This window comes from Notamacropus eugenii, chromosome 1, assembly GCF_028372415.1.
Source record: "Notamacropus eugenii isolate mMacEug1 chromosome 1, mMacEug1.pri_v2, whole genome shotgun sequence".
NCBI lineage: Eukaryota > Metazoa > Chordata > Mammalia > Diprotodontia > Macropodidae > Notamacropus > Notamacropus eugenii.
This window is the reverse complement of record NC_092872.1, coordinates 665916875-665941303: the sequence shown is the minus strand read 5'-3', so window position 1 is coordinate 665941303 and position 24429 is coordinate 665916875. Positions and strand designations below refer to the sequence as shown.

At 35.6% G+C, this 24429-nt stretch overlaps 1 protein-coding gene across 4 annotated transcripts in view; it reads right to left on the bottom strand.

Moving 5' to 3' along the window:
- Nucleotides 1-2534: 2534 nt before the first annotated feature.
- The window catches only part of LRPPRC (leucine rich pentatricopeptide repeat containing), a 111635-nt gene continuing 89740 nt past the window's right edge, over nt 2535-24429 (bottom strand). For all 4 annotated transcript variants that reach the window (XM_072635739.1, XM_072635740.1, XM_072635738.1 and 1 more), the window contains 9 exons: nt 23784-23910; nt 17057-17145; nt 13380-13584; nt 11587-11726; nt 11387-11502; nt 8934-9008; nt 6454-6538; nt 4026-4168; nt 2535-2773 (listed from right to left, as the gene is read on the bottom strand). In XM_072635739.1, the coding sequence (XP_072491840.1) occupies nt 2717-2773; nt 4026-4168; nt 6454-6538; nt 8934-9008; nt 11387-11502; nt 11587-11726; nt 13380-13584; nt 17057-17145; nt 23784-23910 (1037 nt within the window). In that variant the 3' untranslated portion in view covers nt 2535-2716. The remainder of the gene's footprint in view (nt 2774-4025; nt 4169-6453; nt 6539-8933; nt 9009-11386; nt 11503-11586; nt 11727-13379; nt 13585-17056; nt 17146-23783; nt 23911-24429) is intronic.

The window sequence follows — 24429 nt, the reverse complement described above, 5'->3', positions numbered from 1 at the left end:
AACAAAAATAAAGCTGCTCCTTCATTTTTGTTACACACTATTTATTCACAACATTAACAGCAGGAAATTCTCCTCAAGCTCCAATACAAGAATTCACAATTACTTTGAAAGCATTCTCCTAGCCCAAAGCTTATCCCTGACACAATGCTTTTCTACATGAATATTTTTGCCTTTTCCTAAAAATCACCTCAGAAAATTCACTTTAAGATGTGTTCTGTGAAAATATTTCACATTTTCCTTGAATCTTAAATTTATTCTAGCTTAGCTACTAGTATGCAGGTGGTGAATTTATGATAGGAACTTAATACCTTTATGATGTAAAATACTATAATTAACCTCCCCCACCAAAAAAACCCAAATGAACCACAAACCTGACTTTTCAGGGGAAACCAGCTTTGTAAGTTGCTACAAAAATGAAAGAACTGGACACTTGGGGTAGTCAGGCACTACCTCTGGGGCCTGGCTGATTCCAAAATTCTTTATGATTACATCTCTCAAAAGAATACAATTAAATCACAACTGTTGTCCAAATGGATGAATGCTGGCCAATCCTACCTTATGAATCAGGGCCTGGCCTCAAAAGAATTCAAAGTCCCTCTCCACCCCTTCAATCTGTAGGTACCAAGTTAACAATGCACAATGAGGGGCCTGTTCTTCCTCTACAGATATGAATTCTTGGGATAACCAAATGAAACAAAAATAGAGTTCAATTACTAAATCCATGGGGGAAAAGAATAAAAATGACAAGAATCTCCCCAAAAGGTGAATCAATAAAAGGAGTAAGCTAAGAGAAAAGACATTTTCGACTTTTTTTGCAATTAACTTTCTACAATATAGACAATGAATTTTTTTTTATTCTATTACTGGTCAAGAGATCAAACTTGGGAAAGACTTTTAACATTAAAAGCCAAGTAATACATAGGTAGTGCTTTCTACCTCTATGTGGAACTTTGTGAAAAGTGGGGATTGGGCAGTCACAAAGAATGACTTCAGAACAGGAAGACTGTATGGCATGATGGTGGAGAGCTGCCATTTGGCTTCTCTGGGCCTCAGCTTCCTCATCTGGAAAAGAAGGCTATTAATGCCTGTAGGCACACCAAACGCTGCAGTGTCCTATGGATCAAAGGAAGTCTTAGAGGACTGCAGATTTTGAGCTGGTTCTGAGGTCTGTGTGGCCCTGTAAGGTACACTTACGATTATTTTCATACGTGGCTCATGGGACAAAACTTTACTTCAGTCCCAAAGGAAGACAAAAAACAATTATGAGAGATTTATATTGTACTGGAATAAAAACCAGGAGACATACACAATTTAGAGGAAGACTTAGGGTCAAGACCTATGTGACATAGAGCAGATGTGACAATCTATCAGCACTCTCAAGACTCCAAGTTGCATTTCAGCTATCATCTCTCCCAGGAAAAAAATATCCTTATACCAGGAGTGTTCAATACCAATAAAATCACAGGTCCAGAAAAATCCTCTATTCACCATCAAACAAAGAAAGAACACAGACATCAGCTACAAATCTAGTCAAATTTAGGCTTCTGTGAGTGAGGCATCATCTGGCGGCACAGTGATATAGTGCTTGGTCTGGAGTTAGCAAGGCTCAGCTCAAAGCCATCCCCCAACACTTCCTAGATGTGTGATCCTGGACAAGTCACTTAACTGGTCGGCCTTAGTTTTCTCAGCTGTAAAATGTCACATAATAACAGCACCTATGCCTTGTTATAAGGAGCAAATGAGATAATATTTTTAAAGTCCTTAGCACAAAGAAGGCAATAAACAAATCTTTATTTCTTTCCCCTCTTTTCCTTAAGATATTCATTCTTTGTATGTGTAGAACCTATATAAGACTGCACAAGGAGGGAGTGGGAAGGGAGGGGGGAAGGAGGGGAAGGGAAGAGAAAAATCTAAGATATATGGAAGTGATTGTAGAAAACTAAAAATAAATAAAATAATTTAAAAAAAGATATTCATTCTTAAGAAAAAAGATATGTCAAAATACACATTCACAGGAAACTAGAAAGATGTCTACGAACTACTACAAAAAGGGCAGAACTAGTAACAATATAAATGATGACAATCACATTACAGAAAAAAAAAACAACTTTAAAGGATTTTAGAAACTCTGACCAATCCCAATGAGTCTAGAAGATGAAAGAAACCTTGTCTCCTACCACAGAGGGGATGATCTCAAAATACAAAGAGATGTACTTTTTTGGGCATGGCCAATGTGGGAATCTGTTCTGCCGAACCATGTGTGTTTATGGTGAAAGTATGTATTTTGCTTTTCTTCCCCAATAGTAGAAGGAACTGATTATTTTAAAATGTTTTGTGTGAGCGTGCACGCATGTACATATGTGCATGCATGCAAAGGAATTTGTTTTTGTGATATGTAGGCTGAAAGCAGGGTAGAGAATTGTAATAGTCACATTTTTGAAGACTATAATAGGTCTTATATAGTTTTAGAGAAGCTTCAAAGAAAATGTAGAAATAAGCATTCATTGAAGTCAACAGTTAATAAAGAAAAAGAATGGAGTTAAACATGTTGAATTTATTATTAATACAACTGACATATATTGAACCCACAGTAGATTCAGTAAATAAAAGTACATAAACAAAATTAGTTTCCCATTTTTTTCCCTGACAAACACATTTTAAAACAATGTTTCCGTCACAGAATTAACCAATCCAAGCAGTGTGTAATTCCCTGGGTTCATGAAGGGGCTTGTACTTCTTTCTTCGATTGCTCTATATAGAATTTGAAGCTTTCCTGTTAAGCAAGAGGAGGAAAAAGGGGAAGATCAATATATAAAAAACCTCAAAGGGGATGAAAATCAGAACTTAAAAACTAAGCTTGATACCTGGCAATTCAGTTAAGACTCTTGGGGATATGAGTGATCATCAACTTCTAAGTTTCATTATTATCTTACTGCTTAATTCTTTTCTCACTAACAAGTCTGATGAGCACAATCATTATGTCCCAATCATAAGGGTAATTCTGATACATGGGATCCCTGTCCCTCAATAAAAGGTAGTGAGGCAAGGGGATGGGAGGCTTTCATGTACCAGGGACCAGCATTCCCACCTTATACTGGTCTTTTCTATTAGGCACCAAGATTTGAGAAAAAGAAAGGAAAAGAGAGGGCAATCAGTGGAGGAAAAAAAGGATACTTATTCAGTATTTTTTTGATTTTACTGTTTAAATGATATGAGGTACTTGCATATATAACACTGTGTGTGTGTGTGTGTGTGTGTGTGTGTGTGTGTGTGAGAGAGAGAGAGAGAGAGAGAGAGAGAGATATTACACTAGGTACAGAAAATACTGATTAACTTCCCTGAAATTCAATACCTTTCTCATTTTTCAATTTGTTCCGATCTCCAGAGAAGGGGAAAGGGAGCAGGTTTTTGGTCCTTGATCCCTTGCCCAACTGAACCCCCACTACCTCTTTCCCAACTCTGAGCTCTGTGTTAATGTGGAGGGTGCCCTGTCAACTGAGGCTGAATGGAGGGAATCAGTAAAGTATCTTTCCATTATGAAACTGATGTTCCCCCTTAGACCCAAGGAGAAGAGCTGCTCATACATCTGTTCCAGCATTCGTTCCACCTTAGGGAAATTGCTCTCATTTAAAAAATTTCAAATAATTCATATATACAAACAAGTAATTACCAACAACATAACCTACTGGGTGGCCTACTCAAATAATATAAACTCCTATTTAAGGTTGAAATAAAGGGATAACTGCCTCAAGGACATTTGATAAAATAACACCTACAGATGCATAACTGACAAAAATCTTGTATTTTAAATACAATAAGCCCCAGAAGGGTTTCTTCTCCCACAAGTCAAATTCAATGCAAGATTATACAGTACCAGTAACACTCAACATCTTAAATGCCAATTCCACTGAGAGCTCTTCACAGAGATCTAATCCTTATGTAATTAAGTATTTGATTTTTTTTTTATTAATACAGTTCATTTATAAATCTGCAGAGGTATTTTTCCTTAATTAGGAAATACTCACAGGGGGTTCGGTGAAAGGGACAGGTTCGCCCGCATTCTTTAACAAAGCAGCATACTGTTTTAGAAATATATTGTCCATTTTTATACTCTTTGCTTTCATTTCCTCATATAGGGCGTTTGCAGAAGCTACATCACTATCCAATCCTGAAGGAAAAAAATTAACAATCACCAGGAAATTTGTAATTCTTTAAAAAAAAAAAGATTTTATTGAAAATCTTCACAAATAAATGAATAGATGCTTAACATCTTTCAAGAAGAGTTTGAATCTAAACTTCCACTTCATACACACACACAAAACACACTGCCCATTTCATTGAGCACAGGTTGGTCTAATGGAGAAGAAAAACACTACATCTTACGGTCTTTTGTATAATAATGACAATAGTCATGGAGAGAGTCTGGTTATTAAGGAAGTTTCTACTCAGTACGTCAATCACATCCATGCCTATTTAATTAAACTCACTATGTTTCTCCAGAATGTAAGCCCTTTGAAAGCAGGGGCTGCCTTTGCCTTTTCTCTTTAGAGAATGCTAAATGTTCATTGACCAACTGAAGCTTTGTGGTCCTTGGCAACCCCTCAGGGCCCGAGCGGATTAACAGAGTGGCTTTTCTGCACGAGTTCAGGAACTGTTGTTCTCAACAGGATTTCTATCTATAAAAGCCCTCAACTGGTATTGACTGCCATGCTCCTCATTCCCTTGCTCAAAAGAAGTATACAGATGTTTACTTTTAAACAAAAGGTATTAATATGAGCCATAAAAACAATAGTTTAAAAAGCATTTATTAAATATCTACAAGGAGTCAGTGCACTATATGTCACAGAATCAAAGATCTCGTCCTGGAGTGGACCTCAGAGCCTCGCTAGTCCAATTCCAACATTTTATAATAAGGAAATCATCAGTGAGCATCCAATGACAAAACACTATATTTAAAAAAAATTTTAAGAGATCTTTATCTTAAACATACTTCTGTTTGTTTTTCCTTTCCCCAAACATCATGTACAGTAGGAAAAGCAATTTTGGATCCATTTATTAACGTACTGTAGAAATATGTGAATCTAGAATTCCTTAGGTTAGGCTTATAAAGAATCTGGAAATACCCATTCAAATACCAAGTGTGCCACAGAAAAAACAATTTTAGCAAGAAGATGGACCAAAGACCAATGCCACACCTAAACTTGGTCAAGGCTGAGGCCTGGATAGGAGAATGGTTGGTGGGGAACAGTTTGGATTTAGTCAAAAGGCTAGAGTCCCCACCCCTGCACTAGAGATTCTCTATGGTCTCTCCCAGGTCAAAATCTAGGACCATACTTGCTGTCTGTCTTATACTGAAATATAAGGCTACAAACAAATTTTAAAGCTAAAGGTGAATGACTCTGGAATTATCTGTTCTGAATCACTCATGACAGTGACCTTTTTTTCAAAACATGAAAAACCCAAGAGCTGGCTTTATAATTTGCTTTCCATATCTGTCATTTCCTCTCTTTTCTCATAAAAAATAACACAATTCCCCATTCACCTAGATTGCACCATGACAGGGGATCAATTACATGATCTGAGGTTCCTACTAGGTCCATCATCTTATGATTATGGACTTGGTTACAAATACTTCCAATATTTCAGAAGCAAAAAATATAGTACCTTCTCTCTATGACATTAAAATATTTAGATAAAATGTGAAAAAGTAAATACCAACAAGTCAGGCATTCATTCTCCATTACTAGTGCATGAGAGTCTGTTTCTTGGCACAAAAGTGCCTCTATGATACCTGGAATCCCTGACATTTGTTAGCAGCCCCACCAGGAAATGCGTATTCAGGTTTGCACAAGGCTGAACAATAAAAACACTTAAACTGTTTTTAAAAGGGAGATGTGCAACACTGAGATAGAATTTAATCCTCTCTTTTTTGGAGTTTACAAGCACTGAAGAGAGATGCACAGATGTGTCCCATCAGCTGGCCTAGCTTTCCTTCCCACCAGGAAGGAAGATATTGGAGTTCTGAGTTTTAGAATAGTATTACCATTAATTGAAAGGGACCTCTAGTTTCATGGTGGATGGGCAAGGCAAGGGAGAAGCAGGATAATGGATTATTTGGCATAACAGCAGTCTAAGGCTGCTTTGACTCAAGTTGTCCCATTTCATGCCACATTCTAGTCTGAAGGATCCTGGTGAAGACAGGATTGACACTAGATACTGAGAACAAAATCGGACTCAGGTTTGGTGAAAACTGAACCAATGCAGCCTTCTATGGAACAAAAAATTTTTGAAGACTAGAAACAAACCCAAAATCACAAAATAAAATTTGAAAATCAACTGAATAACTTAGCTGATGTTGGGATTTTGGTATCTGAGTCATTAACTAAAAATTCAATGTATGTAATAACACGTAACAAACATCTTATATACCCCCTGTGAATTTTAGTACATTACCGAAGCTTCTCATGAGGAAACCGTATACTTCTAGATTTGCAGTTATGTCAGGAATCATTTCTAATAAGGATTTGAGAACATGTGTCTAGAAAATTAAAATACATAACAAATTCATTACCAAAAACCTGTAAAGAAAGAATCAAAAAATGCAATACTGACTTCTGTCTGTTATTTCGGAAAGTCTTTTTGGTAATAAATACAACCAAACGGATAGCTCAATATGAGGCTACTTTCTCTTTTGTATTTCTTGGCATTTCATATAGATTCAATGATGGCCAGGGGGGGAGGGGGGAAAAGAAATTAATTTTAAAAAATCTCAACGCTGATTCAGCTACATTTACATATGTACTTGATTTCATTATTTTCCAAACATTAAAACTGATTAAATCTAAGTTTAGTTTTAAAAAGTAAGTGCAGTGTGCATTATGGAAAAGGCCTTTAGAGATGGAGGACACGGATCAGAATCCTGCCTTGTTTCCTTGGTATCTACCTGTATGACCTTGGCTAAGTCACTTAAACCCATTAGGCCTTGGATTACACCTCTGCAAAGTCAGGCCTTAAGTGGTTCTCACATTTTTTCACTCATGGCACAGCAGTTTTTGCTGTGAGAAAATGAGGAATGGTGAACATTTAAGGTGTTGACACTACAGTAGAGTCGGGAGACCTAGACATGCAATTTTTGTTGAGTTTTTCATAAATTCAAGGTCTGACATGCAAGGTTAGGGCATACATGGAAGAGGTGAATTTGTATTATCAACTAACAATGGGCTAGATTATATAATATCTACTGTCATTCTAGTTCTAAACCTCTGCTCCCATCATGAATTTGGTTAAATAGTTATAGAGCAGGAAGGGCAATGCCTAAAAAATTTAGATGAAATGTGAAAAACTCAGTCATATATATTGTATTTCACTGAATTTTTCATTTTATTTATGGCTTGTTGTACTATTCTGCCAAGTTTTAGTAGATAACCAAAAAATACTTACAAGAATTTATCTCAAGTAACAGTAACTATATACATTTTAAAGTTTTGCGCCCCTTTCCCATCTCTACATCAGACAGCAGTAATGACTTAAGGAGGTGCGTGCGCAATCACAGCAGAAAATGTGTACAGGCCACTTAAACAATTCACTTCATTTGGCCCAGGGGAGCCCTTTCTGGCCTTGGCCCCTTCTATGATTTCCTGCTTCTCTGCGCCAGCCTCTGGAAGGGATTGTTCTGAAAGGACAGACTGAGTCACTTTATGTCTTCTGTTTCCTCTCCTACGAACAGGGTTTTTGGGAGCAGCACGATGGAAAAGAAACTGCAAACAGTAGGCTGGGTACACGTGACTTAAATTTATTGTATGTGTAACTCAATTTAGCAATTTTTCTAAGAAAGAAGTAACAATGATGATCAAAGTTGTATCAGGTTTACACTTTCATACATAAGCCATAGGCTTTCAAATTAGTTCTTGTAAGATAATGAGAGAAACTTGCTTTGTGGTAAAATGAAGGACATTTTTTTCTTTATCACATAAACAGAAAGTTATCACTGCTACATCAGTTTGAAAACACAACGTACTCAATCCAAGTAGGAACAGAATAATGGTTTTCAATGCTCACTGTATGGAAATGGGACTACAACGTGGTGTTTTTTTTCCGACATACAAGTAGGTGCTAGGTCTTTGAAATGTCTGAAGTTTTTATAGTCACCTAAGACTACGCTGGGATCACAAGGAAGGGAAACCAAAGCCAAAAATGATGTACCTGATGGCTTCATAGCATCACAGATCTATAGGGAGAAAAGCCCTTGAGGTCCCTAACCCAACCTCTCATTTTACAGATAAGGAAACTGAAGCCCAGGTTAAGAGATTTGCCCTAAGTTACAAGGTAGTCATTGTTAAGATGGCACTTGAAACAGGTCCTTTGATGACAACTATTAACACCACATATTCATAACTCACTATTTGTACTAATTTTGGCTCTTGTCAATAGCTCCACCAGAATGGCAACCATATAACTGGCACAGTTTTAAATTCACAATTCTGTTGGCTTTTTCTTAGAGTTCAATCTATAGCCATAAAAGCAAAAAACTCAATGGGTAGAACGGCATTATGTTCCTAATACAACCATAGAGATGGATTCCAAGGACAATAAAAGAGGGGCATAGAGAACACAGTTTCTATTCAAACAGAAAGAAAAAAAAAGAAAAAAGAAAAATTTTGATATGAGCTCTTAAAAAAAAAAAAAAAGGCTCCCTTTCCCTCCTTCCAATATATTAGAGATACCTATCTTTACACTGTGTTTCCTATTTCAGTTTCTTAATGTCAATTAGAAATTTTAATTTTATAGAAACAGACATTTTGAGAACAAAAGTACTTTTAGAAAAGTCCTTGCATCTATAACAGATAAGCAATAATGTAGAACTCAACACATCCAAATTTGATTTTAATAATCACAATAAACATTTGGAGGTGGTAACCTGTAAAACATATTACCTGTCCTTGGATCTTAGAATTCTTAAGCAAAAATCCCAAAAGTACTGGAGTTTGTTCAGCTATTGCACCGCACCTCTTAAAAAAGGAAGAGAAAAATTAAAACAGGATTCAATAAGTGCAGGTTCTTCATCAACAAGCACACTGAGGTGAATATTTCCAATTAAGAAAGTTCAAAGTAATACAGCAGTATATTATTACTACCAGTAAGGCCTAATAGCGGATCATTTCTTTTTTAAAAGAAAACAAGTACAGCCCATGCCAGGCTTTTGTAAATGATGTCCTTGGCACTGCAAGTATAAAGTTTGTTTAAAAAGAACAGAAAAAAATTAAACTAATGCTTCAACATGCACAGAATAAGGTTTAGGACTGCAAAGAAAGAGAAAAAAAGAAGCACTATTCCTCTCCAATTATACTGCCAAGCATTCACAAGTGAGCTAGGGATCATAAGGTTAATTATACATTTAATAAGGTGTCAGGGAGATAACTGCTCGTTTCTTTATAAAAATTAAAATGTACAAAGCAAGTTCTCTTTAAAGTATAATTACCTACACTTATGCATACAAAAGGACTGATTTCAATCTCTCTATTTTATAAAAGGCTTTCATTGCAACAGACAGCCAGTGCTTGAGAAAGAGACAAAAGTTAAACTCAAAAAAAAAAGTTTATGTGACAGACCAGATAAATCAAGTGTCTATCCCCTCTCAGAAGCTATAGTAAAATCAAATATGGCAAGAAAATATTTTAGTTTACACTCCTCACAGATGTCATTCTTCAAAGTTTTTACAAGCACACTGCCTTTTACAAGCTTTACACTGTCATGTGAAACAGAAGAGTAGACAAAACCCTTGGGGGGGGCATACAGAATAGGTACAGCAGAAGTGGCAGTTTTCAGCATTTTTCAATAGTGTATTCTTCCTCCCATGATGCAAGAACGACCTATGGTGGGTCGTCCTCTGGGTTTATCATTTGAAGTGCCATTCTCCTGCAGGGGCAGACACCTGATGTGAGGCGGGCAGTGTGCCTTCTCTGAGGTTGCTGTGCGCTCAGAGGAGCCGGCAGTGACGCTGAGCCTCATTATGCTGAGGCTCTTGAGATAAACAACGGTCCTTCAAGATTCAGGGGTCATAACAAATGTGCAGAAGGTCTGCACAGCCTCACCTTCACAAAAGAATATCACCCCCAAATATTTGAGAGATTAAATGAAAGCAGATGAATGGTTACACACAGGTCCAGCCTTACATAATGTTATCAGCAGAGCCAACAACAATATATTATACCACCTTATAATTTATGGAGCACTTGACATAAAATGTAATGAGATATTTTCACTTAAAGATACACTATTTACCAATTAATATGAAAAATGTAAAATTAAAAAGAAATAAGATTCTAAGATGACCAACTTCAATAAAAAAGAAATTCATTCTTAAAAAAAAATTAGAAAAATGTTTTCTCTCAAGCACATGGATACAGACATAGAAGGGAGACTGTTTATCAATATCCAGGAATTTCCCCTTTCCTCTCTTTCCTTCTACTTAACAGCCAAATGGCCTTAAAGACTCAAAAAAAGCTCCAATGGGTGCCTTCCTTTTTTTCCTACTTAAGACACTTAGCAGCTGGCAAAAGACTAAGTGAACAGAATTGTATTTACTATCAGAAATTGGTAACAGGCCTCACTTTGACACAGGGAGTCTACACAAACACAGCAATCCCCGGCATCCCCGTGACTGTTTGACTGCCACCTGCTGGGAAGAGACTCCCTGTCTGTGGCTGTTTGTGTACACTGCCGGTGGCAGCTCTTATCACCCACAGTTCATTCTGCACTTGGTGCAGCTTTATATTTAGCACTGTTAAAATGGAATGAATGCGATTGTCTCGTTCCCTGAAGATTGCTAATTTAACTGAGAGTCTGGGCCACAGAGACCTGCATTTGTCATTTAATGTGTCTTTGACACACAAGTGAATAGAAAGCAAATTCAACTCTTAATAAACCTTGAATAAGGCAGAGAGAATGTTTGCGGATTCAAGGGAGAAGCTTTGCATGAAAAGCAAACATTTCCTACTTTTTGTTTGCCAACTGTGTTGCTACAGTGATGCACAGTATTTAGAACATTAGTAAAATTAAGTAAGAAATGAAAATGGATTGTGATCTCATGTGAAAGGATTTTTATAAAACTGAGCAAATGGCTAAGGCACTTATCTCTCAGAGGACTCCTTTCTCACCTTGGGACATTGCTAAATGCCTGAGAGCCAGTCTCTCTTGTCTTGTGCAGTGAGGTCCCTTTTAACTTTCACAGTGCAGGACTCTGGCTTCTCATTCACGGCCATGCTGCCAGGACGCAGACATCAACAGCCGTGTCCCAGCATCAGACTCCCCCTCCTGGGCTCCGCTCTCTATATACCCTCATCATTTCCTGAGGACAAACTATAAGCAGGACAGCTTGTACTATTACCTGTAGTAGAGCTCTTGCATCATCCACCCTGCCTGAATGTAGGTACTCGAGAAATAGATCCGTGACAGGTCTGTAAATTGCGAATTGATTGGCCAACCTCTCTGCCATGATACTCACTGAAATGCAGGGAAGGAAAAGTTTTCATTAGAATTATAAAAGTCACTTTATGAATTTAGCACTACACAATGTAATTAACTTACATTTCTCAGTAGCTGGTTCCAACTGCTCTTCTATAACTTTTCTGAACAAATAGGCAATACTTGACTGCTGCTTATCAGTGCCCAGAGGCCCAGAAGTAAACAAAGACTCAAGATATTCGACTGCGGCATCTAGGTTGTTGCTGTGAAGGGAAGTTTTGCTGACTTAGTTTGTAATATCATACAAACAATGAAAAAAAGGACTTTAAAAAACTGCTATGACACTGTGGACAGTAAAAAAGGTGGAAACACAGTGTATCTTCTTTGCTGCTGAGTGGGTGAATAAACAGTGATAAACACAACTAGATTTCTTTTGAGAACAAACTCTGATCTCTACCATATGTTAAGTAAGCAAACGTGATGGATGTCTTTATAAAACACTGTCTTGGAAGCAGAAATGGCAATATGAATAGAAATGCTCAAGTAAACAATCAAGGTAAGTCAGTATTTTCATAAATCATGAGCTGTCATTTTTCGTATCTCTTTGGAAGGTTTAACTGTCATACCCACAATATTGTAAACTATAAGGGGGTATGCTATAACACGAAAAGAATAACCCACAATGGTTTCAAGATCTTCAAGACACTAAGACCTGCATGTTCAGAAGTCAATTTGGTACCATCTGGTACAACTGAAATAAGAAGAATATTTCCCCTTTATATGTAAGTAAAAATAAATTATTATAAAAACATTTTTAAAATTTTAGTGGCTTAAAATTCAGGTAGGTCAATATACATTTTGGCATAAAAGGTTTCAAAAAGTGAAAATTAATATTAAATTGCATAAACATTTAACAAATTATGGTAAAGGGAAAAGGTTACTTGTCTCAAAGTCTACTTATAAAAGAAATCTTTAGAAATACTGCCCAATTTAAAAACATTTTATAGTATTAACACAACAGAAATAGTAATTAACCATAAGCTACGTTAGGGTTAAAGAGTTACCAAAGCATCCATACTTTATAGAACTTGTATTTTAAAACGAATACAAAACCAGTTATGTAATATGTAAATTGGCCCGCACAGGAAATATCCAACATCTTATTTTCTTTGGTCCTAGAACATATCACAACCAGCTATTCATCTTTTCTTAAGTGACTTAGAGTATATGCGAAGCATTGAAGTATTTTTGGAGCCTGACAGAAAAACATTTTCAGACTCTCCAATAAAAGGGGGAAAAATAACAGTTTAAGATACGCGTGTGTGCATGTCTGATTATATATGTCTATAATTACTCTTACTGTACAAATCATATTGTGATACCACATCACATAAAAGCTAGATAAGATACTGGAGGTAAATTAACACCACTTAAAGAATATCATACCCTAAATTTAATGATTTAATTCCAAGATGAAAGATAATTTTTAAAAAACATGTAAATTAAGTATGCTTGCTGTGATTTATAAAAATTCGAGTACCTACAGAATTCAAGGTAACCTCAAGAGTTATTTGACACAGCAAAGAACTGTGCAACCAAATTATTCAATTTTAGAACAAAATCTTTCAATGAATAAAGGAGCTGGATATGCTTAATATATGCATGAATGAGGATCGAGAAATTATGGTCCCCAAATACATATGGTTGTTGTTGTTTATAGTGCAAGTAAAAATAAGAAAAGTGTATCCACGCTCAATTCATCACTGTTTACAAGGCATCAGTATCTCATGTAACTTACAAGGTTGCTAGACCCAATTGATAATAAAAGGATTAAACTTAAAAGAAGTTACAGTGATGACAGTAATTTTCCTCACCAATTTCCAATAAAAGATTAACTGATATTTGAAAATACTTACTTCTTTATTTCAGCAAGTGCATTATTATTGATAAAAAGCATGCGTGAAAGACGAATTGGATCTTGAAGGTCATGTACCATCTTTTCGATTACTTGTATGTTTTCTTTATCACCCTTTAAAGCAAAAGCCTGAACAAGACGAGTAACTGAGAGTGGAGAAGGTACCTGATGAGACTCTAACGCTGTCGTTAGTGTAGTCAAAGCATCTAAAACAGAAAAGGAAAAAAAGAGCAAGTAGAGGATAAAGTTCATAAACTCGGTGTCAAGTATTCTGCATAATGATATTTTAAAACATTTTTTTTTAATTGCAAACAACTATGGACTCTTATAAGATTGCCTATAATGTGAAAACTTTTTTAAAGCTTTGAAAAACATGGCAATTTATTGGGACAAAGTACACATTACTGACAAGGGGGAAATACAAGTTAGTTTTTTTTCTTTTTTTCTCTTTGAATTTTAAATTAACTCCAAATGGCTGGATAAAATAAAATTCTAATTCAAAGGTTAAAATTATGAATTAAACCCCAAGTTTGTTGTTCAAGAAAAAACATAATTAACGTACAAAACCCAATAATCCAATAAACCTTCACTGAGTGCCTAGTCTGTACCAACAGCCACAAATGTGACATTTCCCAAAGCCCCTAAGAACCACAGGTTTCAGAGCCAGATGAGTTCTTGAATATCACTTAATTTTATCCCATCACTTTACAGGTGAGGAAAGAGGCCCTAAGAGGTTGTGTATAAGCTTCTCCAGGGCAAAGATTAATTTTCTGTGCAGTCAGTATTTGAACTTATGACTTTTGACTCCACATTCAAATTCTTCCAATCTCAGTATTTTCCCATAAACTCTCATTACATTAAATTCTTGGAGATACGATTATTACAAAACTCTAATAACCATTTTTACTAAACTTCATTAACTGTGGTACTATCAGTATTAATGATAACAGCAGGAGCCAAAGAAGAATACTGAAACTGTTCTTTAAGTTATGCAGATTTCCACGTTGAGAAACACAGCAAGAAAGATATGTTCAATCCTTATACCTATGTCTATTAGTTAACAAAAAAACATTTTATTTAGAAATGAACAAAATTATGGACAACTAAAGTGAATAAATTAGACTAAAACCTTTTCCTTTGCTTTTATTGTAACTTTGTAAGCAGTAGTCTCATTTTTATTGAACATTTTACATAACTTTATCAAAGAAAACATAAGCCATTAACGAATCCAGGAATAATCTCCATCAGTGTGAGGACATCACTGCCCATTATTCAATCCCACAAATATATAAATTACTTTTTTCCTCATTAAAATTACAATTTTCATTTGGAATTTTAGCTATTCGCCCCAAAATTCAAAGAAACTGCAGCTCTAGGAGGAAACTAGGAAAATCATTGAAAGCATGCTCCTAGCAATGATGGGCCGTACGCACGAACTTGAAAGAAGCAATTTACACAGATTTCAGGGACTTCTGGAAAAATATTTCTCAAAATCATTCTTCCTTTCCTAGCGAACTCTCATATTAATGATGGAAAGTACTTTGTTAAAATAAAAATAATATTTTAAGGGGCACCAAATAAAACTTCTCTAACTAGACGATCAAATTGGTTCATCAAATCAGCAATAAAGGGCCTTTTACCAAAGAAGTGTTTTCATTTCTTTCAGCAATTGGTGAATGGGTACGTGGAGGTTACAATAAGGATTAGAGAAAAGCTGACTTAGGAAGAGCCAAAAGGGTAGGTGGGCAGTCGATAGCCAAGGGCAGCAAAGTAACCATATGGCATGTGGAGGCAGGGCAGTGTTAAGAGGAGTGTAGTGGGAGGGGGCCGCGACCGGACGGGGGAGGGGACAGGGTAGGGAGCTTTATTGATGCCAATGTTTCTTTATGTTGACATCTACTTCATGAGAAATGACATAATCTAAAAATGGAACATAAAGAAAGTAAGGAGTAAGCACCAATTATCAACTCAACCCTGTGCCATATTAGCCAGAGGGGAAGAGAAGAGGACAATGAAGCATAAACAAGTACAGCAGTCAAAGCCATGGCCTTGACTTCAAGAAGCTTATAGTTGATAGCAAGGGAGAAGACAATGATCCACGATACAATGTCAAATATAAGAAACCATATAATTAATGGCTAACCATATGCTAATTATAAAGATAGGTGGCAGCTACAACAATGAATCCATGCTCAGATTCTATATAAAAACTTTCCCAAAGATCAAATACTCTAGTTTTTCATTTTCATGCCAAAAGAAATAGCCATCTGGGGTGTACCAAAAATGAACTTGCTACAGTCTCAAGTTTTACCTTTTTGATGCTTTTAAAATATTTAACATTCTAGGCAAATTATCTGGATTTTCATGTCCTCTACCCTCATCTTCTTCAAGAAATAAAAAAAACTTAATTGTAACTTTCTTCCCAACACCATTTAATATACAATTTCCTTTCTTACGCCAAAAGATGAAAGCAAGACTGCTTTCATCTAAGTAAGGAAGGATTAAGACTGAAAGTGGGGGAGAAGGACTCTAAGGGCATCAATGATAGGGTGGTAACATTGAACCACTTAAAAAAAATTAATCTCTCTAAACAAATTTGGGCTTAACTAAAAGTATAAAGGAAATGTAAGAGCCCCCTTAGATAATAACAGAAATGAAATCATGAATAGCCAGTGTACTAAGTTCTCCCTGTCAGCACTACAGCTGGGCTATGTGAGCATTTCACACAGGAGCAGGAGTCCGAAGTCACCTTATAAAAATTCAGAGGTAATATATTTTAATACTCCTAAAGAAAAATGCAACAATGCAATAAAATGGTGACTCTTTTCATCTAACTCTTGGAGATCTCTAATCTCAGTAAGTAGTCTCAGCTTTGCCAAATTGTCAAACACAGCGGATGGGAGGAAGAAAAAGGGATACCATTAAGAGAGCCTTGATTTGAAGAACATTTTCCCTTGCTAACAGCTTCATCAGTTCTAAATCAAAACTACATTGCACAAACAGAAAAGAGCAGTACCATAAAAAAGGACACCATCTTGATTCAATACAAGTTCAACGTCCCAACCAACATTTCTGAGATCCCTTAATAAAACTGATTTAAAAATCCTAAACCCTGAGACAAGCACCCTACATTTTATTACTGTTGGTATTGTGAACTATTAAAAAAGTATTAGATTAAGTTTTTTAAATCAATATTATAATCATTTAGTGCACAATCACACACATTTAACACTCAATTTAACTCATTTGATATCTCCCACAACCAACACAATATGCAAGAAACAACTGCTGAGAATTGTTTCAGATGCTCTAAAGTATGTTAATTTCCAAAGCAAAATGACTTGTGCTGTGAATGTTAACGCACTTGAAAGCCTGTACTTTCTCCCGTTCTGGAGTACAAATTTTGCATGTCTGAAGAGCTGTGATTCATCTTAAGAAAACCCATCTTGTGTTAAATGGAATGGAAACTGGACTAAGTGGTCAAATGACAAGTACATTCATATTCAGGCTGCATTATAAATGCATGTGCAGTAATTTACGTCTCTCAGCTACCACAAAAGGCTCTTGATAAGCAGGTAATTTGCTAAATGGACTCCTTTATCCAAGTATTCGAAGGGCGTTACAAGAAAAATCTGCAGAGGCATTAACGTGACGTAAAGGTCAAGCATTGTGACATACCTTTCAAATAATCCCGCCTAACTTGCGTTATGATGAGGAGGCTGTTGGCAGCATCGTTCAGTGTGAAGCCCTTGATGTGGGTCTCAGCACTAAAAGAAGCAGACATTTAGAAAGGAATTACTGACATGCTTCTGATACGATAATAAACGGTTGAGCACCAAGGTGAAATTATAAAAACTACTGTTCGTATGTTAAAAATATTGCTGCAAAATATCGACCTGGAGACAGCTTTTGTGTTATCCTGTCAATGGTTATAGAAGGATAATTTTTTTTTGCATTCTGACAGATGACAAAGTTGGAAATGAGCAACAAAAGAAACAAAGTACAAGATTTTTTTTAAACAATCGGTTCAGATTCTTGAATGCTGACATATTAGATGACTAAAATAACTGCATGCCCTGCATTGTTCTGCTGTATCCTAAGCTGGATACTTTTTCCTCTTTTTATTTTACGTTCACCATAATTATAAAATGTAAAACTATTCTTTCTGCAATAAAATTGAAACATTTATTTTCAGCCCTGTATATTTTAAATATAAACTAAAGCATATTATGAACTAACACCGTATCATTTGGTTGATTAATTTTCAAATTTCTGTCATGTAGATGCATACAATTTCTAAGCTGAATATGCTGTAGTACTAATGCCTTTGCCACATCAAAATGGGAATGGCATATCACTTTTGTACTATCCTTAAGATAAAAAAGTTTTTTAACTCAAGAGCAAAGAAATATTTGATTACCAAAACCCACTTGCTTTTAAAAATAGACTAATTTTATGTTTTTAGTATACTATTTCTAACGAAATTTAGACGGCCTTAATACCGAAAGATAACTTTACAAGGTTCATTTTCAGATTAAAAAAATCTCCACAGGGGAAAAAAAAAAGCTAAAGCAATTGTTGCCGTTTGCCGTATCAAAAATCAAGATAAAACTCACTGATGGATGTTCTTGTGACAATCATCTGAGCAGCCTATGAACTTGAATTTCTAAGCTTGAGCGGATTGTAGGGAAAGCAAGGTCACTGCTAAATTATTCTCATCAATCCCAAGAAAATCCTCCAAAGACACCACAACAAGACTATCCTCTCAGTCACTTTCAGCCTCGGAGGTTCCCCAATGCAGTCAATGAGTGCAGGATTTTCTTTCTCCCCCAACCAATCCTCTTAATCTCTCCCAAAGCACCCATTGCTCAGTTTGACTTTTTTCCCTTTGTCCCATCTGTCAAAGCCTTTAAGTCAAGTCAACAACTCAAGCACGGAGCCATAAATTGCATACAGTAAAGGATTTACTTTCCCCAATCTTTATCGTGATTAAATAAACATTAGTCACTACTATATAAAAGCTTTTTTATCATTCCAATACTAAAAAACTTCTTACTCTGTGTACAGCATACTTACCTAAAAGTGAAAGATTATAAAGAATGAGAGATTTGCTTTAGATATCATTGAGATGTAAGTTTTTTCTAGTCTCATAAATTAAGACAGTAGGCTTTTTTTTAACCCTTCTAGCTCCCCATCCCCAATTCTCCCTCCCTCAGAGTCTAAAAGCTAAGACTTTGGCACAAAACTCATAGTACGGATAACACAGAATGGTCTTTGAGGCATTACATTGGTTATACAGCCCAAATAAAGGCCAAATAGCAGCATTCAAAGTACTTTAAAGTGGGAATGTAAAAAGGTATTTATTTATATCTGGGTATATAAACTGTTGAAAACTGTTTTACTTATGATCCAAAATTTTGATCTTTTGGGGAGAGAATCTGTATTACTTATTTCTAGCAGTTGGCCAAAGACATGGTCATTCCTTAATATTCACCCATCTACAAAAATGATAAAAATAAAACCTATCCTAAGGAATATGTGAAATATTTTCTCTTAATCCTACAAGGAAAAACATAACTAATGATGAAAAGCACATATTTCAAATGATATAAATCTGCCTATGAGCTGTGTGTAGATGACATACCATAGTCAACAGAAAAGTCTGCACAACTCTCAATAATGAAAACTGGCCTTCTCCCAAGGAATAATGGTTATGGCCAGTATGCAATATAGCAATTCATCACCATCACAGATCTAGATCTGGACCGTCAAACCCAAGCAGCATGCGTATTTTGAACAAACAGTAATACACTCTAGGATTACTTATTTTTTCAAACAATAACATGACTAAATCCTAGGATTCCATATACGTTTAGACACTAGAACATTTACTACTGAGAATTTCTTAATATTCATTTAAAATTAATGAATACTATAAAATAATTTCCTTAACACAATCCCTTCAAAACTCAGGAGGAGACCTATTTACATAGTGACCAAAATATAAAGGAAAATACCCTTGAATGGAATTAAGAACTCTGAACAATGCGATGACTGTCCATGACTTGGTGAAACAAGGGGGTGGGGGCCATAGGCGACACAGTGATAGATATATTTTCAGACGTAATCCTCACAACATATTTGTTTTGACTAAAATTTTGGTACTGGGGAAGGTAGGTGGGAGGGAGGCACATTTTCTTGAGTTGGAGGATCTGAGTAGCAAAGGAAAATGAAAAAAGATATACAAAAAAGAAAAGAACACTAAAGGAACATTTAATGCCAATTCTGAAAACAAGCTGTATGTAAGGGATTTATGATTATTTTGGTTTTGGCTTTTTATTTTGGAAATTTTCAGGTTTGTTGTTGACTTTCTGGCTTAAAATAAAATTTTTTAAAAATTAATATTTCAGAAAGAAATGGATGTGGCCTAAAAAGGAAGAAAACTCAATAAAATTAAGATTTTTACTTAAAATGAATAGGTAAATTCCTCATGAAACTACTGGGAAAACAATGTTATTTTTAAAAGAAAAATTATCAGAGAAAAATTGCCAGGTTATGGTAGTCTACTGCTACTACTGCTGCTGCTACTACCACTACTAATCTATTTAAAATAAAAATAGAGAGGGGTGATAGAGGCAAGAGAAAATAACTTGCAACATTCAAAGGCAGAAGGCTGCATTAATAAAGAGTAGCTCTATCATCATGACAGTAAAAACCCTAAACCACAATGTTGTTTTAATTTTATAATTTTTATTGGTCATTGCTGCTTTAATTCCATTATTACTTCCCCATGCTTAATTTAATCTTTAAAAATTCTGATTATAAAGCACAGAAAGTATATTTGCATAATAACTGGAACTGGTAAAAAGCAAAACAAAACATTTCTCTATCCTACATATTCAAAAGGGTATAAGTAGGCTGTAACCAGAAAGTCTAACAAGGAAAAATAAGAAGAAAGTTGCCTTCATTCACATCATTGAAAGGTAGCTGTTACTACTCTGGCTGGGGCTCCATTACTAGGCTAGAAGGGTTAAATAACCTTGTGAAAAAAAATGAAAACAACTATCAGTAGAGGTCCACTGAAGCTACAGCACGTTAAAAGGTAGCAAAGGCATCATAAAAACAAAGACTGAGTTTTTAATTCATAAGAAAAAAATCACTGCTCTTAAGGCTGAACAAGTGACATTAAGTAGGCAATTACAGTGACACTGCTATTTTATGGACTGTGAGTAACTGTGCCATGGCTGACATTCAGGGCCAGATTATGCTGCCTGTAGGGCTGCGGTATCTTGTCACTAGCCTGCAATAGGTCATTTTGGTCAAACTGTGTCAGAATAAAGTTACTTCATCATCAAACTTTTAAAGTCTGCATTTCTTTTTTACTGGTCTAATCCAACTCTTTGATTTAAGAGATGGAAATTGAAAGTAAAACAACGTATCCAAGGCTGCAGAGAACAAAAATGAAAAGAGGAGAGATTGCTGATTCCTAATTCAGGCTTTTAAAAAAGTAGACAATGTAGATTACGTGGAGGTCTCAAAGATATATACTAGAATTGCTTCATTGTACTATTTCCTTATCTAGTTCTCTAGTACAATGGAAAAGCTGCAAAAGAAAAGGGTCCACAGGAAAGAGGGAGAATGGATAGCTTGCCATTAGAATGGCCTTGGTATTGACATGACATTATCTTGATGGCATAAGAGAACAAACATCACAGTGGTCAGTCCTGTGCTGCTGTGAAATATACGCCATGAAGATGAAGGACAGCAAGGTGTGAAGTGAGGAGAGGAGACTGCAGGTCGGAGGACGAGCTCCGAAGTATCCTACAGGTTATAGGTGCCTAGAACTCAAGCTCAAGTGCCCGTTCATTTCTGTTCCTCTTTCTGCAACTGACTCAGGCAGTATCATGGAAAACAGGATCCATTACTCTTTCAAAAAATTACAATAAAAGAAAGACAAAGAAAGACTTTAAAACTCTTTGGGTGTGGGAGGAAATCAATGCTAGTTACTGCTGTGCTTTCAATACACTTTACAATTATTATCTCACTAGATCCTCATCAACTATGTTGGGGATAAATGCTGTTTTTATCCCTATTTTATACTTGAAGAAACTGAGGCAGACAGAGGTCAAATGGTGTGCTTACATCACACAGCTAGTTAAGTGGGAGGGTGTATCTGAACTCAGGTCTTCCTGACTCTAGGGTCAGTGTTCTATCCATGGCATCACCAGTTGTCATAACACCCAGGAGAACGTCAAGGTGGCATTAACACAGCTAGAAAACAACTGCTGCACATTTCTCAGCCTCTTTTCTTACATGTTACATTTTCTTAATGGTCTTGCGTCACTTTTTTTGGCCTTTTTATTTCATCACGTCATTCCCATTTCTTAGGACAAAATGCATCTTTGACGATTTCCAGGGTCTTGCCGCATTTCTCATTATTTTGGAGGAAGCCCCAAATGAAGAAATTAGGTAAGGGTTTTTTATTTTAAACTATTCTGGAAAAAATGTACTTCTTTACCTTTAAGTGGTGAAATACATCTGTTTATTAAAAACATTTCTGAGGAACTGATCTTGCTACAGTCTCGGTAGATTTAAGGAAAACATATTCCAAATGCATGTTTAAAACTCCTGTTTTAAATGCATGTTTAAAAATTTGTATATTTCATTTGTCTTGGAAAAGGCCTAGATGGTTGTCCAAATCTCTATAAAATCTACATAAAACCTCCCCAGGATATATAGTAAGCCAGAATGCTACAGGGAAATGACTTCTGGATTTGGATTAAGAGGATCTGAGTTCAAATTCTGGCTCAACTACTTGCTGTATGACTAAGCATCACTGGGTGTTTGTAGCTCATTTATAAAACTAGGGGGAGGTGAGGGAGTAAAGCGAAGTGTTGAACTAAAGGGCTTCTGAGATCCCTTTCAATTGAAAAGATACTATCTGTAACACAAGACACCCTTTCATTCTCATCTATAGAAACAGAAAAATTAAAATAAAACAAATGTATCATAATAGGAGGGAATAATAGGAGGGAATAAGGTTTCTTTTAAATATTATAACATATATAATAGCAAGCTTTCTTGTCTTATTTATGTTGGTGTCACCTCTCCCAAACTAACACAAGCTCCCTGAAAGTAGCAGCTGTTAACTCTTTTTTTCCCCTCTGTTCTCAGGGCATAGCAAGGACCGGTGATTAATAAAGGCTTGTCAACCAGTTTAGAACATGATAAATATCAGTAAAAGCATAATTTCTGTAAGCAGAAAGAATGAGTCTTCCTCTTTTCTTCTATCTCAGTTTGTGACCTTCCTTCAGAGTACTAAAAGAGGAATAAGGTAAAGAGGATTCACATTTTTTGTTAAATTTTGATTTCTAGAAATAAGTAACAGAAAATATCAAAGGCCAACTAGGGAAATTTCAATGATATTTCATCTCACACTCAAAGTAGCAAAGACAAAAGAGATAAATATTTAAAAATGGAGAATATACCAACCCATGACTCACGGTTATATATCACAACAGGAAAAATGTTTTTTACTAAAAAGGTGAGTCTTAAAAAATGACAAAAAGGATTAGTCATTGTTGGAAAGGCTTCAAAAAGATGAATGCAGACTGATGTAGCAAACAAACATCAGGAATTATGGGAGAAGTCATCAAATTGTTCATATCCTTTGAACCAGAGACCCATAAATAGGCATAAAATTATAAGTGCTCGAAGACAGAAAGGACTCATATAACAAATAATTCTGGTAGCATATTTTGTAGGCTTATTAAAAAAAGTTGGTAACAAAGTTGATGTTCCTAAACTGGAAGTGGCTGGGCAAATTATAAATGTAATAAAATGCTATTCTGCCAAAAAGAAGCAGCAAATAGAATGAATTCAGAGTAACACGTGAAGACCTGTAGGAACCCAAGCAGTAGTGAGAAGTGGTTCATATATGCAGAGTAACACAATAACATAAAAAACAAAATAAAACAAATAAAAAAACATGGAAAGGTGGCAAAACTGAAATTATTTTCAAGGAACATTCTGGGTCCAGAACAGATGAGGAAACTTGCTTTCCTTACTTTCAATAGCCTGCTGCTGACTATGGGTATGGAATGGTACATGTGCTGTCAGAAATACTCTTTGATCAACTTTCCTTAACTGCTTTTTTTGTTACAAAAGCAAGGCTCCAAACAGATGCTATCGAAGGAAATAAATGTGAAAAATAAACAAAGACTTCTAAAACTTGCATTATTTTTAAATCTGGAATCACTCAAGTACATGAGAATAATTGAGCAGTAACCCATTTTTCAGGCTGGAACTAAGACAATAGGGAGGCTAGGCATTTTTTTGGAAATCAACTGGTGACATTTAAAAGGAAGAGTAAACAGAAAGAAGGAGCAATCTCAAATATACTTACATGTTTTTCACATTCAAGGCTTCATCAAGACTACCAGAAGCCAACAATAATTTTATGACTGTGGAATAAACAAGTGCAGAAAACACAACATTTTTCTTCTGTGCCTCTAGAAAAATAGCATATGCATCTACAAAGAAACAAGAAAAAACATCCACAAATGCAATTTCAAATAACTGAAGAAAATGGTTTTCAGATTTCACCAAAGAAAAATTTTTTTTAACAAATCCTTTTCATTCTACTAATCTTCAGGATAAAATTACATATAAAAAAACTGTAACTCAGACCAAATGGATGTATTTCAACTTGAATTCTTTTTTTTAAAAAATTATTCTCACTGGATTTTTAAAAGTTAGTAAATTATATATTCATGCCAGTGCAAAAATAATCCATCAAATTTAGGTCCATCACTGTGATGAGCCAATGTTTCAAAAACCTTGCGAATATTTATTAAACTCCAATCACAGATATATGATTTAGTCTGAGTGAAGGAAAGGAACCATTTTAAAGCTATCTTTAATCTATAGGTGGGTGGTTACAATAGTCGGAATTGTAGCACAACAGTATTAATGTGAATGTAGCCTACAATTCTGGAATTGGGAGATCAAATTATTTGGCTACGACAGGACTTACACAAAAACATACAATT